This window comes from Panicum virgatum, chromosome 9N, assembly GCF_016808335.1.
Source record: "Panicum virgatum strain AP13 chromosome 9N, P.virgatum_v5, whole genome shotgun sequence".
Classification (NCBI taxonomy): domain Eukaryota; kingdom Viridiplantae; phylum Streptophyta; class Magnoliopsida; order Poales; family Poaceae; genus Panicum; species Panicum virgatum.
Genome location: NC_053153.1, coordinates 9980115 through 9995958, shown reverse-complemented (window position 1 = coordinate 9995958; position 15844 = coordinate 9980115). Strand labels below are relative to the sequence as shown.

At 41.8% G+C, this 15844-nt stretch overlaps 2 protein-coding genes across 2 annotated transcripts; one reads left to right on the top strand and one right to left on the bottom strand.

The window, feature by feature from the left end:
* The first annotated feature begins 4018 nt into the window (after positions 1-4018).
* LOC120689627 (BTB/POZ domain-containing protein At1g63850-like) lies at positions 4019-8615 on the top strand. Its single transcript, XM_039971985.1, has 2 exons — positions 4019-5254; positions 8013-8615. The coding sequence occupies exons 1-2, from the start codon at positions 4088-4090 to the stop codon at positions 8286-8288; spliced, it is 1443 nt and encodes a 480-aa protein (XP_039827919.1). The 5' UTR covers positions 4019-4087; the 3' UTR covers positions 8289-8615.
* Positions 8616-8660: 45 nt separating this feature from the next.
* On the bottom strand, positions 8661-9595 carry LOC120689628 (dehydrin DHN1-like). The gene has a single exon (XM_039971986.1). It carries the CDS (start codon positions 9516-9518, stop codon positions 8913-8915), a length of 606 nt encoding a protein of 201 aa, XP_039827920.1. The 5' UTR covers positions 9519-9595; the 3' UTR covers positions 8661-8912.
* Between the last annotated feature and the right edge of the window lie 6249 nt (positions 9596-15844).

Sequence of the window (15844 nt, the reverse complement as noted above, 5' to 3'; positions counted from 1 at the left end):
AAAGTAAGGACCCACCTATAGAGGCATTTCTGCAAAACAAACCGCTAGCCAGAAAACCGTGCATGTCTAGATAATGGGCTAAGTATACCCTTAGTCGGATAAGTCTTGCTGAGTATTAGTATACTCAGGGTTTGTTGTTTACCCTGTTTCAGGTATAGAAACTAATTAGGATTCGCATCAGTGGGCTCGATGTGACGTCCTCACATTTTCGTAGTTATTGTTTTGTTTTATTAGTTCTCAAACAAACTCCCTTCTCTTAGGTTATATTCGCTTCCACTGCTATCATTTATTGTAAGTAAATTCTAAATTTAAAGATGTTTTTGTAAATATTTATGTTGTTATCTATATTTGTGAAATTATATCATGCTAGTACCATCTGCGCTTGTCGTCGTGCGAGACTACTGGTGATGTTTCGATCGGCCCGTGGATTGGAAACAGTCTGTCAGATTACACTTAATTAAACTAATGTGTCTGATAAGTTCAAATGATGGCCATTACGCTTAATTAAGCGTTTTAACTTGGCGGTTCTGTCACAGTACATGGGCCTAAGGACGTTCCTAGTGGCGAAGCTATAGCAAACTAAGAGGAAATGTGCTTGCCTCGTGGATATATAAGATTGTTATGAGGTGTAAATATAAATATGGTGGAAATTTAAGTATAATCACTATTTTTTTATTTTTTAGGGGGCGCGTTAGCACCTCCTAATGATAATGTAGCTTCGCCCCTGGACGTTCCTAGGTTTGTTAATCTCTGGTATTGATCCTAATGGCTCAGATAGTCAGAATGGAGTCTATCCGATAATTTGTCTCATCTGTGTCAATCTGATAATTGTTCGGATTCAGATCGGTCTCTACAGTTCGGCTTTTGGATTTGGCCCTACCTAGTTTGGTGGTAACTGGATTGAAAAGGCTATTGGGTTGGTTCGATTGGGATTAAGGATTAGAATGGGTTGGTCTAGTCCGATCTGGTTTGCTAATGGTTCCAACAGAAAATATCGGTCCCATCGTCTCATCCTCTCGTCGCCCTTATCGGCTCGGCGGCTACAGGGTTGGCGGCGGGTGGCGACTAAGAACGAGGCGGCGTCCTGCTGCACGACCGCCTCGAGCACCTCAGCGGCGGCCGGATCCACTCCTTCCTCGACAACAAGTCCATGCGCCCCGGGGATAGGCTCGGGGGGAGCATCGACGAGGGCAGCAAGCAATGCAAGGTCATCGTTGCCATCTTCTCTAGGTGCTACTTCGACTCCGAGTTCTGCCTCCCCGAGTTCGCCTCCATCGTCGAGGCGCGCAAGCTCCTCATCCCCATCTTCTACGGCATCCTGCCATGGAGGAGTCCAAACACCACGCCAAGGACATCAAGCGCTTCCGCCTCACGCTCCAAGAGGCCAAGTACACCGTCGGCCTCATCTACATCCGGTTATCCTCAGATCCGCTATGGTTTCTTTTTGGACCATAAAACCGTCCGTTCAGTCTCCTCGGACTCACAAAACTGTTTAAATAACCTCACTGAGCGGTTTTAGGTGAGGTGGCAGCGGTTTTTTTTATTTTTCTTTTCTTTTTTATTTTGACTAAATCTTTGAAAAATCACAGTAAATAAAAAAACATAAAGGGGATAATCCAATTTTGTTGAACTCCACGTAAGTAGATTTATGCATTGAACATATTATATAATATACTTTAGTACAAATATTTTTCTGTAGTTTTAGATATATGATTTTCTGTAATTAATTTATAGTTATAGTCTCCATCATCAAATTACGAGGAAAATTTTATGGTGGTATAATCATTATATGATTGAGATGTAGTAAAAATTTTATGATTATTGAATCATGTATGACTGAGTTATTGATTTATCTAGGTTTAACTATAGATTGATCTAGATTTATCTAGGTTTATATAGATAAATCTACAGCTCAGTCAAACATGATCCAATAATTATAAAATTTTTACTATAGCTCAATCATATAATGATTAGTCCACCATAAAATTTTCATCATAATTTGATGATGGAGACTATAACTATAAATTAATTACAGAAAAGCATATATCTAAAACTATAGAAAAAAATTATATTAAAGTATATCATGTAATATGTTCAATGCGTAGATCTACTTACGTGGAGTTCAACGAAATTGGATTTTCCCTTTGATGATTTTTTTGATGATTTACTATGATTTTTTAAAGATTTAATCAAAATAAATAATAAAAAAAATTAGAAAACCCGCTGCCACCTCACCCTCAAACCGCTCATGGAGGTTATTTGAACGGTTTTGTGAGTCTGAGGAGGCTGGACGGACGGTTTTGTGGTCCAGGGAGGAAAAACAAATTCGGCTCAAAGTTGAGAGAAACAAAAATAATTTTTTTTCTAGTTTATATTATTGAAATGGTCCGGATCTCAAATCATTTGCAGGTTGACATCCGTGCCAAACTCGCATAATTCACACACCTTGACACATGGATTAAAGGTGAAGCCCATCCTCGTGGGCTTGCTTCGCTACGTCGGCCTGCCTCGTCTCGCCTGGCCCATTTGTCGAAAAAACAAAACCAAATTAAAACTAGCAGGAGCACTGCCACATCTGACCCATTTGTCTGGCGTTTGAGATTTCAATTTTCAGTCACCCGGTGCCTAAAATATATATTCATAGGGGCAATATAGTTGCTGCTCTATTTTTCTATAGATTTAGTTAAAATCAACTAAGGGTGTGTTTAGTTTACTTTGTATTTTGCATTTTTGCGTTTTTAGAGGAGAATCTTCAATATTTGAAGTATTAAATGTAGACTAATCACAAAATTAATCACAGATCTCGTCTGTAAACTACGAGACGAAACTAATGAACCTAGTTAATCCATCATTAGAGCTTCTTACGGTAGCATTACTGTAGCAATTTAGTGTCTGATCATGTCCTAATTAGGGTCATTAGATTCGTCTCGCGATTTGCAGTCCATTTGTGTAATGTGATTTATTTTTTGACTACATTTAGTACATTATGCAAGCGATTTACAAAAATTTAGCATTTTGCGTTTTGGAATCTAAACAAGACCAAAGCTGATTTAGGATAAACCAAATATGATATCTAAATAAAAATAGAGGAAGTACTAGCTTATTTCTCAATACTTTTTCTACCTTCACTAGAAATCCATCTCGCTTCCTCTAAGACACTGTATGACAAGTAACAGGCACCAGATGGAAAGCTCCAGTTTGTTAAGAAGCTATAATTGCTTCAATTGATTTTATAACTACTGTAGATTGTTCAATCGATAGAGGAAATTGTAGTGGTTATTTAAGGTTCCTGAGATGCAAGGATACCAATATTGTACCAATAGTATCTCATGGATGAGCTTATTATCTATGACAACTGTCATCTCACCTTGTTTCTTCTTCTAAATAAATTATTTAAAATACGCTCAATCATTGAACCAAGTATTTGAGTTGAAATGCTTCGCTAAGATAGTGATATGCCCCATCTATTTATATACATTTCGAACAAATTAATTTGCTCTATATAAAATATGTTTGAGATAATATGCTTAAAATGAGAAATAATACATTTAAAATGAAAGGAGTAGTAAGTTTTTAAAATAGGAACATATCATATGCAAACCAAATTTGTTGTGCAAACCGTACAAGCATTAATCTGGGTCACCGAATCAACATTCAAGAGGTATGGTGAGATTGAGTAATTTTACAATTAATCATCCGTCTCTAATTATACTTTTGTATATCCCTTCCCACTCCCCCTGCGCTGTCGTTTGGATGTTAATTCAGTGGCTCAGACTAAAGTTTACATGATTGCACCAAAAAGTTGATTTACAGTTCCCCTTTAAAATCTACTCCGTCTATTCAAAATTGGACAGCTTACGTTTTGGCTCTCCATGCTGACACTCCAATTAGACAATCATACCAAAGCTAAACTTATACAGGCTTCAGGCTTCATTATCCAGATGGATCCTCATCCTAATCTTAATCCATCCCCCCTGGCCCCATGTCCTCGCTTCCTCTTTTAAAAGCGCGCAACCGACGCACTCCACCGCCCTCCCTCTCGCCATTCCCGAAAAGCAAAAAATCCCCAAATCGAACCCCGCCGGCGATGTCCCTCCGCAAGCGCCAGCGGTCGGCGAGCAGCTCCCGCCTCACCGCCTTCTGCTCGCCGCCGTCCCCTCCCCCCTCTGCTTCTGCCTCCTCCCCCGATTCGCTCTCCTTCCCCAACGCCGACCTCCTCCTACGCCTCCACCTCGACCCCTCTTCTCCCGACGACGCCGACGTCAAGCCCGGCACCGACTGCGACCACTCCGCCGCCCCCGGAGCATTCCTCAACCTGCACGTCTCGTCGGCTTCACTCCTTCGCTCCCGCTACTTCGCCGCCCTCCTCTCCGATCGCTGGTCCCCGTCCCCCTTCGCCGCCGCGGGTGGCCGTCTTTCCCTCGCCGTGGCGGCGGCCCCCTCCTGCCCCCGCCCATTCCACGCCCACGTCGAGGTGCTCCGCCTCCTCCACACGCTCGACTTCGCGGGCGCCATCCGCTCCCCAGCCGATGCCCTCGACCTCCTACCCGTCGCGCTCCAGCTCCTCTTCGACGCCTGCGTTGAGGCGTGCATTCGCTTCCTTGAGGCGGTGCCCTGGTCAGAGGAGGAGGAGGCCCGCGTCATTGACATCGCGCCGCTCCTTCCCGCCGATGAGGCAGCCGACCTGCTCGCCCGGGTCTCCCCTTCCCCTGTCGCCCCCGGTCCCTCTTCCGCTGAAGGGGAGGTCGCCAGGTCGCCCTCCGAGGCCATGCTGCACGGCCTGATCCACTCGGCGATCCACGGCCACCCCGTCCACGCTGCCACCAAGGCTTTCGTCGCGATGCTCCTGAAGGACTACCCGTCGCGGGACTGCGTCCGCAAGGTGCTTGACGAGGCATTTCTGTCGCGCCTGGATACAGTAAAGGAGCTCATGGGCAAGTACGCGAGCCCAGACTTCAGGGTCGCGGTGGACAGTGACGAACGCGAGGCCATACAAAAGCTGAACCTGCAGTCTGCGGCGTTGAATGTGAAGCACCTGTATTGGCTCATTGAGAGGATGGTCGATCTGAGGGTGGCGGATAATGCTGTGACGCTGTGGAGTGATCAGGCTGCACTGGCTACTGATTTGCAGAAGTTGCTGAGTGATGCAGACATGTGGAGGAACATGACACCTGGGCTGCCGATGCTTGTGACAAGATGCACACTCAGGCTTGCCAATTCAGTCATCACTGGAGAGACTCTGGTACCTCGGCAGGTTAGCCTGCTAACGGATAATCTCGCTTAATGTCTTTTTATGCATATCATATCTTATGAAGGTAAATAACAATATTAAATGTGACAATTTGGTAAGAATATGGCTATCCCCATGTGATTTTTTTCTGTTACAAAGCGGTTGATGATAGATTGCATATATCGACATAATACCATGCTCTGTTAGCATGATTTAACTATCTGCAGTTTATAAGATATTTTAATTGAATGCTCCAATATTAGAAGACAATGATTTTGTGGCTTAGCATCTTTTTTCTCTCAATACATAGTAGTGCCCCAGTGTGTCAATTGTTTATAGGAAAGCTTAGAAAACCAGACATGACTTTCATAACATTTTTGTCTATATGACTCACCAGTCACCACAAGGAAAATAGGTTATATATTGTTAATACGAAGTAGTGCCCATCGCCCAGTGTGTTAAATTGTCTTGGGATTCTTAATATTGACCCCTAAATCTAATTTTGCTTAGGTGTTTGCTGGTGTAACACATAACTGAGCATAGACACCTTTTCTGAATAAATTGATTAGCTTCTATTTCATTTCATTTATGTTAAGTGTTATTCATGCGTTAACTGGATTAATAGATTGTGATGATCTATGTTTTGATGCGTGTTTCGGTGCTACATTAGCCACTTTTAGATGGTGTGGATTGCATTGCCATTATTTTGGCAATACACCTGTATATAAGTGTTTTGATGTTGATTTGGGAACTTGAATGTCTATTTGCGCTATTATATACAGGAGCGATTCCAATAAAGATTGGGTTTATAGCTATGTGCATAATATTGTTGGAATTAGGGATGGTAAAGAGCTGAAAGAAAGGTATCTTTCTAGGAGTTGGTAGGAAGAATCTGGATTGAATTCAGACGATCAGTGCTAAATTAACCAATTTTAAATGGGGATTGCCGTTATTTTTTACACCTGTATATAAGTGTTTTGATGTTGATTTGGGAACTTGAATGTCTATTTGCGTGATTATATACAGGAGCAGTTCCAATAAAGATTAGATTTATTGGTTTGTAAATAATATTGGAGTTAGGGATGGTAAAGAGCTGAAAGAAAGGTATCTTTCTAGGAGTTGGTAGGAATACTAGATGAATCCAGATTGAATTCAGACGATCAGTGCTAAATTAACCAATTTTAAATGGTGTGGATTGCATTGCCGTTATTTTGGTAATACACCTGTATATAAGTGTTTTACTGTTGATTTGGGAACTTGAATGTCTATTTGCGCGATTACATATAGGAGCAGTTCCAATAAAGCTTGGATTTATAGGTATACAAATAATATTATTGGATTGAGGATGGTAAAGAGCTCAAGGAAAGGTATCTTCCTAGGAGATGGTAGGAATACTAAACAAATCTGGATTGAATTCAGATGAAAAGCTTTAAGCTACCTGCAGAAAAGAGAAGATGGGGAAAAAAGGAAAGGATAAGTTAGGCCTAGATCTGATTTCGCAGATAAGAGGGTCAGTATTAATGAATGCTTTAATGCTTTATTGTTTTGCACTTATGCTTTAAGGAGTTTGATGTGAAGAAAGGCCTTGTATATAAAGCTTTAAGCTAGGTTGAATAGAGTTGGCCTAAAAACATTTGGCCAGATTGTGGGCCAACTATCAGTGGTTTCTTCCTTTAGGTGAATGTGGCAGATCCAGCTGAATATTTTTGATAGGCCAGCCTCGCAAACAAAAACACTCAGGTCTGCTTTCAGTTTTATCAACAAAGCTACACCATTGCAAATCTCCTAAACGATAGAACAGTATCTTGTCATCATAAAATGAAGCTTTGCCTGAAGCCCCCAAATTAATGAGATCCATGGATGCATTTATTTTTCTAATCTTAAGCAAGTTTACATTTTTACACCACAAAAGGCATGCCCCAGAATTATGCAGACCCTCCATCTTTTCATTACATGACTAAATATCTACATCATGACTGCCAGTAAACGAAGTGGTATATAGCTGCAGGTTATAATAGTTGGTTGTGCTGAAGAGGCTAATCTGCAGATTTCTACCCAAACCGTCATTGGATTGCAGAGTTTGTAATTTTTATGACTAATTAAGAAGTCCTATTTTCTCAGTTACTAGTATATGTTTGAGATGACAGGTCAAGATGTTGAACTGGTTCTTGATTTATTTGGCATGTAATGTCTATAATACAATCATGCCCCAGCAGCCTGTGCCCATGGATTGTTTTCTTGAAGGATAAGTCTATTCATTGGTTGCACATATGTTTCTTGTGTTATTGTTATGCACATGCACTTATATCCATCTCTTTTCCTTGCAATCAATGTTTTCTTCAAAGTATCTGGTTTGCCTCTCAAAGGAAACCAGGATAGAAGTTTCAGATGGTATAAATCTCGTTAGGGGTGCAAATTGGTAATCCTTAGGTAGGGTTGGAGGGGCACCTAAGGGTCACCAATTAACACCCCTAAATCTTATGGTTTGTTGCATGCGTACTGTTTATGCTCAATTCTTGGTACAAATTTCTCTTTCCAGTTCCATTCCATTTGTGAATTTGCAGTTTATGTAGCTACTGGCTAGTGTTTCCTGTGATCAACGTACTAGTACTTTGATGTCAAACTGAACCTGCAACATCAGTTCTTAAGATTTTATCTGAATGAATAATGACAAAGGCCTCTAGACAATAGCTTACAGATGCCATCTACCTCATGCATTTTAGATTTGAAGCTGCGCTTCTCTGTGTATCTGATGCTCTTCTACGGTCTGTCTATTCATCAGGTGAGAATGAAGCTCGTCCGTTGCTGGCTCCCTGTCCTAAATGTCTGCCGGAACATAGTCCAACCAATGCAGCTCCACAAATCAACGAACTGCCAAGAGCTGGAGGAGGTGTTTCTTCAGATCATCTCCACTCTGCCCGTCCCAGAGGCCCAGGAGCTGCTGCGCCAATGCCTTGGGTTTTCAACCCGCAACGTCGATGACTGCCCTCATCTAGTGGCCGCGTTCAAGACGTGGTTCCGGCGCGCTGGCCGGGCTCCTCTGGGCGGGGACAACTGAGACATGAGCGGATATGTCTGGCATCGTCCAATCAGTGCGCGCTTGCCTGTGCAGTCTCCCCTGTAGCTAGCTGTAGGCCTCAACCTAAATCCTCTGGATTTAGCATAGTGCTTGCGTCTCTATTTTTGTATAGTGTTTGATGTTTTCGCTTTTGACTGTCCGTGCTCCTTTTCACTGTCGCTCCGTGTTTTTAACTTAACACTGTTTGTGTGAATTTCACTCAATGTGCGGTGTTTTCGGTGGCAGTATTTATAGAGCACTGCAACTGGTTCTGAAATTTGGTGTAAACTTGCTGTGAAATAGATGGACACGAATTTTCCGAACACATTCGGGACTTAAGAATTAAAGATATCGAGGCCGTACTTCGGAAGCTGTGGAGAAAAGATGCTGCCTTGCATTTCTAGAAAAGATTATTACATTGTTGTCATACAGGCCAAAAGCATGCCATGTTTGTTAATTTTTCTCCATGCATTGGCATTGCAAATTGCAAACCCACAGCGAGACGAAGGAAAATGAAGAGAAAAACTGGACCAATGCACGAGTCAGAGACGCATCATGACCTTTAACGATTTTACTTTGACCGACGAGACTGCGAAGAGGACGGCGTACGCGAGCTCGCGCTCGCTAGTAGAAGCCCTGCACCGGCCACCGGCGGTCGGGGTCCGGCAGCCACGACGACCGCTTCTTCTTCTTAGCCTTGTCCTTCTTCCCGTCCTCGCTGCCGTCGTTGCCATCCTCGGAGCTCTTCGAGTCGCCGTCCGACGCGGCGCCGCACCCGCTGGCGGCCCCGGCGCCCCCCGATTTGTGCCTGGACCGCACGTACTCGATCAGCCTCCACGCCGCCGGCTTCTGCTGCTGCTGCTGCGTTGTCGGCGGCGGCGGGGGAGGCTGCGGCGGGGACGCCGCCGCCTGCTTTGCCGGCGCCTTCAGCTGCTCCGGCGCCACCGGAGCCGGCGGCGGGTTCTTGGCATCGTCACCGGGAGGGTCTTCAGGGAGGCGCGTGGATTGTGAGAGCCGCTCGTAGTCCGGCAGCGGCACGGTCTCCTCCGACGCGCCGTCCACGTCGCCGCCGCTGCCGCCGACGCAGTCCATGAGCAGCGAGTGGTGGTGGCTTCCGCCGGGCCTGCGCTTCAGCCGCCGCGCGCCGAACCTGGAGCCTGGCCTCCTGCCGCTGCTGGTGGCGTACCGGCCCTGCTCCTCCTCATCGTCCGAGTGATCCAGGATGTCCATATTTAACGAGCTTCTTGGCGCCGCAAACCATGCAAACTCTCTCTCTCTCTCGGTCTCGGATCGTCGGGAGCAGGGGTGGAGACAGGGGCCTAGCTGTATGGTTCCTAAATTTATATTGAATATTTAAATTTTAATTAAATTTTTATATAAATTAATATAATTAGCCCCCTTAATAATAATAAAAATTCTGACTCCGCCCCTGGTCGGGAGGATAAAATCCTCTGCAAGCATGGTGGTGGTGGTGGGGTGGCCTATGGCGACGCGACTTCCAAAAGGGGACGCATAAACTAGCAACAGGGGAATGAATAATCGGAGGAAAAGTTTGACGAGGAGTTCTCCCGTCCGGCCCGGCGGATCGCGTTGCTCGGAGCTGGTGGTTGACCTGGAGGAAGGCGTCGTGCTCTCTGTGGCGGGGCTGGCGGCATCGTGCACACACGGTCCGCTCGGTGGCGTGTCGCCCTGGACGAAGAGCGGGACCCGCTGGGCAGTGAGGGAGACGTACAGTTTGATGCCGGTGGCTGAGGCCGCCGCGTCCGTGGATTTTGACGGTGTGGGCCAGCAATTTGCGGATTTTTCTGGGCTCATGCTTCTAGCCCGTCATCGAGAAGAGCTTCCAAGTTCCGAATCTTCAAGAGGATCTTGCTTGATAGGAAAAAGTCTGATCTGCCTCTTCCAACTTTCACGAAAGTCTGATTTTCCTCCTCCAACTATAAAACCGGACATATGGCCTCCCTCAACTTATCAAAATCAGACAACTTTCCTCCCTAAGTGGTTTGAGACTGAGGTGATAGTGTTTTTGACAAATCTTTTTATTTTTCATACGTGCAACTTTAGAAGTAACAAAGTATCACCTAGAGAGCTCTCAAAATCATGATATTTCACAAAACGCTAAAACAGACCATGAATAATAGTACAATAATATGTGCAAGATTTTGTTGAATAAAATTTAAATTATTGAAATTTTAAAAGGAGGCATAATCAAAAAAATTTAAATTTTTATGGTACCCAAATGATTGGTATCTTTGTTTGGCACATGCTATATACATGTATATAGCATGTGCCAAACAAAGATATCACATCAACAAGGTTTTAAAGGATACACAATTATAATATTATCAAATTTTTAGCAATCATTTCGGTACCTAAAAAATTAGGAAAATTTTGGATTCTATGTCCAGTTGAAATTCAACAATTTAAATTGCATTCAACAAAATCTTGTACATCTTATTGTAATGTTATCCATGCTCTATAGTTTAGCATTTTGTTAAATATCATAATTTTTTATACTTTGTTACTTCTAAAGTTGCACATATGAAAAATCCAAAAAAAATTCAAAACCATTGTCACCTCAGCCGTAAGGGAGAAAAGTTGACCGGTTTTGAAGAATTGGAGGAGGTCATACGATCGGTTTTGTAGTTGGAGGAGGAAACTTAGACTTTCGTGAAAGTTGAGGGAGGCAAAGTAGACTTTTTTCTGCTTGGTACGGTGGAGAAGCAATGATCACTGCCGTTTCCTCAAGTAGGGTTAGCATCTCGGGAGATGCCCTAAATTTCGGTCAAATCCGTGATTATTTGACCGCATCCGTGAGTGGTGGGTCTGGATCGATTGAGCTGAAATTTCAGCTGGGAATTGCTATTCGTTCAAGACAACGCCTGTAGTGATGGTGTTTAACGAAATTACCATTTGAAGGGCATTCTTTTTTTTTTTGTGATACATAAGGCGAGGATATTATGACATGAAGTGCATTTTTATGGTTCTAGATTTTAAATCAAGTAGTAGTATGTGCATTTTGCAGCATGCGTCCAGTCAAATAATACGAAGGGAGAAAATATGAGAGTTTAAGTACTATGATTCTTTTGGCTGCACTTGCATTTTTCTTGATTTTGTAATCTGAATATTTAAGGGGAAATATTTTGTAATCTGGATGCAATACTCAACCGACATATTCTATTTAACTTCTTTTATATTGTTCGTACGTATACCATTGGATCTAGGACCAAACGCAAACTTTGGATGGCAAATTGGGTTTTGTATACCGATCGTGGTCCCTTCAGATGGCTCTTTGGGCAAACACATCGCCAGCAATTTTTACTTCTAAACTGATGCTCCAAATTTTAAGTACTTACTCTGTTCTAAATTATTAGCCGTTTTGGTCTTTTAAATAATATCAACTAGCAAAGTTGCCTGCGCAAATAGCGCAGGTAGCTAGATTGTTTTTTATACTAACATTTTCAAATTTCACTTGGAAATAAATTTATTAAATTATATTATTTTCATTATCATTGTTTCATTGAAGTGGCCCATACCAAGATACTGTTCTTTTATATCATCCTACTGTATGACGTGGAATGTGTATTCATTTTCATGATAAAGAGGAGATTAGTTGTCGAGAAGTATGGTTTTATGTATGAGAACATATCTGGTGGAAACCATAACTTCGTGAAAACTCATGCAAATTATGGCAAAAACCCGTCTAAATTCATCAAAAAAATCACACATATAGATAATATGATGATACACAATTTTGTAAAATATCTTGTCCAAACTTAACTTCATTTGTGAGATATAAAAATAACAAATTTCAAGCCAGAAAGCTGTCCAGATGATTTGTTAGAAATTTGTTATTTTTATATCACACAAATGAAATCGAGTTTGAATAAGATATTTTACAAAGTTGTGTATCATCATACCATCTACATGTGTAATTTTTTTTGATGAATTTAGACAACTTTTTTAGTATGGTTTGCATGAGTTTTCACGAAGGTTGTGGTTTGCACTAGATACGTTCCTTTATGTATTGAAAGCATCATAACTATTTTTTTCTTTAACTGTATTTTTTCATCATAAAATTTGAAGTTTGCAAACTCACAAGCTCCTCCACATGCTAACCACATGATTAATATTAATTTGCCTCTTGATTTTTTTTTCACTTTTGTTTACATACAAATTATGGTCGCTTCTATATTTTATTTCAAACATCTATTTGAAATACACTCATAAAAAATACATAGGGAATATGTTCTGAAGGTGCCATGTTCAATCTATTATCGATCACCTTCTTTGCTATGGAAGCTTGCATTCTATGACTCTTGGCTGGTTCTTCATCAGAATCATCTTTTGATTCCCCCAGAAATTCACTTAATTTCTTGGTATATACACGCACCCTACCCTACACCTTAGTATATTCAACAGGCTGAGCTGGCAGATTCCTGAGATATTGACGAAGTCAGCATAAAAGTCTCGCTGTTGACGGGCACATTGCCTATCACTGAAAGAATAACATCAGTTAAATTTGGGAATAAATCCAGGAAAATGTGAGCTCTAGTGCCGAGTCAAATTGAACCTGGCAGGACTGGTTCCATCACAAGGAACCTTACAGATGAGTGTTACACTTAGTACACATTAGGCTAGTCTAAACCGTTATATCTCTATAAAATCCAATGGTGCATGTACTTTTGTTTTTTCCAATTAACATCATAATTTCTACATGCTTTCAATGAACATTGGCTTCTTTAACATTACGGCCAAGTTAATTTACAACTGGTCCTGCGGAACAATCTTGCTGGAGTTCACGGTGACCTTTTGTGCGTGGAGATTGGTCCAACGGATCAATCTCGCCATTGTCTTGCTTTGGTATAATGTTTTCCCTTCTATATCTATCTAGCTTTCATATTGCTTTGATCCTCCTCTCTTCAAGCATCACGATCGTGGCACTCCCTCTGCTCACACTATTTATTTCCTTTTGTCCTGGTGGACGAACATGTCTTCTTGAAAGCTATGGATAGGCCATTATAACACGTTAATAAAAAAACATATATAACTGGATCATGTTTCCTTTTATGGGTTATGAAATCATGTTTCCTTTTATTATATTTATAATCCATATGATACTTTCGGTGAGCTATTTTGGTTCCTATTTTGGTTCCTACTTTGTATGGAAATCAATTTTCATGTTTTTATTTTTTAATTTCGAATTTATGTATTTATTGATCGTATTAGATATGGACTCTTTGAGTTAGTTTTGACCGTTAGATTTTCATAAAATCCAACGGTGTAGGTTCTTCTATTTTTTAGATTAACATGGGAATTTCTAGGCCCTCTCGTTGAATGTGGTGGCTTCTTTTAACACTATTGTATTAAGATAATAGATAGATTTATTTAGAAAAATCAAAACAACTAATTATTTGAAACAGAGGGAGTAGATTTGTCGTGAAGCATCATATATCATATCAGTACGTGGAAATTTTCATTTTGGAAACATTTGAAAAGTTCTATTTGGTTGTAAAGTTGTAAAACCAATTATTACTCCAGTACAACCAAAATAGAACCTTCAGTATGCACCAAATATTTGGTCCGTGATAATGATAACATCACATGGTTTTCGACATAGGAAACCAAAACGCAAGCTTTTAAAACCTCAAACGTCGAGCAAACCTTTTTACGCGGCGAGTCGGCGTCGATACATGCACGCCGGACATCTTCGCTTCTTTCACACGCCAAGACCCACAGAAACGGAAAGATTAGTCTTGGTGAACAGTCAACACACGCGACGACCGAGCCCGGGAGGAATTCCCAAGTCTCAACTACCTAGCTGATCAAATCAGTAACCGTAAGCTCCATGTTTGATGCCCAGAAAATGTAAAATGATTGATGATATCCAATTCGCCGCTAGCTAGTACACCACACTAGTAGCTCATCAGTAGAGGTTTTACCACTAGCAACACAGCGGATCAGGCATCTTTAAGGTAATTTTAATTTGTGAGCACTCGCGATCTTGCGCCATTTGTGATTGAACTGGGTCGTCGACGTCGACGTCGCCCTCGTCCTTTTCCAACCGGCAACGACCTTGGTGTATGCCTGTATTCCTATTTTCTTTTGGAGGGTCCGAATTGATCATGATTTTTTGGATGGACTAAAGTTTAGCTATAGCTAAAGTATGTTTAAATTTTGGGTGTGTCTCCACGTCAATTGATTGATATTTACATTATGTGTCAATCACCAGTTTTGGCCGTAGATTTATTTATAATCCATCCTCTGAGCACACTTTTCCTGATTTGAGCCTGCTTCTTAATGTTTTTTTTTGAAGCCATTTGGCGCACTTTATTGATCTTGGAACATTGTTACATCGTTCACCAAAGCTTCTAGGCTGTTCCTAGGGGGTTCATCGACCCAATTACATGTCAAATTCGAGGCCATTGCCATTCTAGCTAATTCATCGGCTACACAATTTATTTCTCTATTACAATGCTCTATTGATATCGAAATAAAATCTTGCCAAATCTGGGCGCATTCGTCGTAGATAGGAGCACTTGCTGTTGCAGACAGGCCACCTTGGTGGATTGTTTCCACGACTTCCGCGCAATCAGATTGAATCATCAAGCGTCGACACCCCACTTGATAAGCTAGTAACATTCCTTCTCTGAGAGCCATCGCTTCTGCCATGTGAGCATCAAGCACATTTTCGTAGTATTTTGCGGCAGCAGCTACGAACACACCCCTTGCATCTCTAATCACCGCTCCTGAGCTTCCTGTACTCCGTTCATAGTTATAACTAGCATCCACATTCAACAATAGAAAATCTTCTGGTGGCCTCTTCCACTGCGTTTTGATTTTTATATTCTTCTTCTCAGCCTTCATATAGTTCGTCGTCAGTGTAGCGATAGACATAGCAGATTTTGCCGGATTTTGAACAGTATCACCATGAACTTGTTTTCTTCTCTCCCACCAGACATACCACCCTCCGGTTAGAAATAATTCAGCCAGACCCACCTGATTCAGATGCTTAATTTGTTTTGACTGTTTAATTATATCAGCCAACAGTACAGACCCCGATCGATCCGTATCAGAGAGTCTGTTTAATTCCTCTGAAATGCCCAGCACTCTCCAAATCTCCTTTGATCTTTCGCAGGAAAACAAAATATGCTTTATATCCTCACATCCTTGTCGACATATAGGACAGCTGCTATCCTCTCCAATGTGCCTGTTAGCTAATATGCCACGACAAGGTAACAAGCCATGCAGAACTCTCCAGCCGAATATTTTTATTTTCGCTGGGACATTCAGCTTCCACAAGGTTTTCCATACTCTTTCTCCCCCTGAACTTCCCGCATTCAGATCCACATTGTTATCCCCAAATTTGTGGAGCCATTGTGTATGGTATGCAGAACCCACTGAAAAGTATCCCTTTCTGTTATAGTGCCAGGCTACCACGTCCTCTCTTCCTTGTACAAGAGGAATTTGCAATATTCTGTTTGCATCAATATCCCAGAACATGCTTTTTATCATCTCTTCATCCCATTTACCTGTCACTGGATCAATCAATTCAT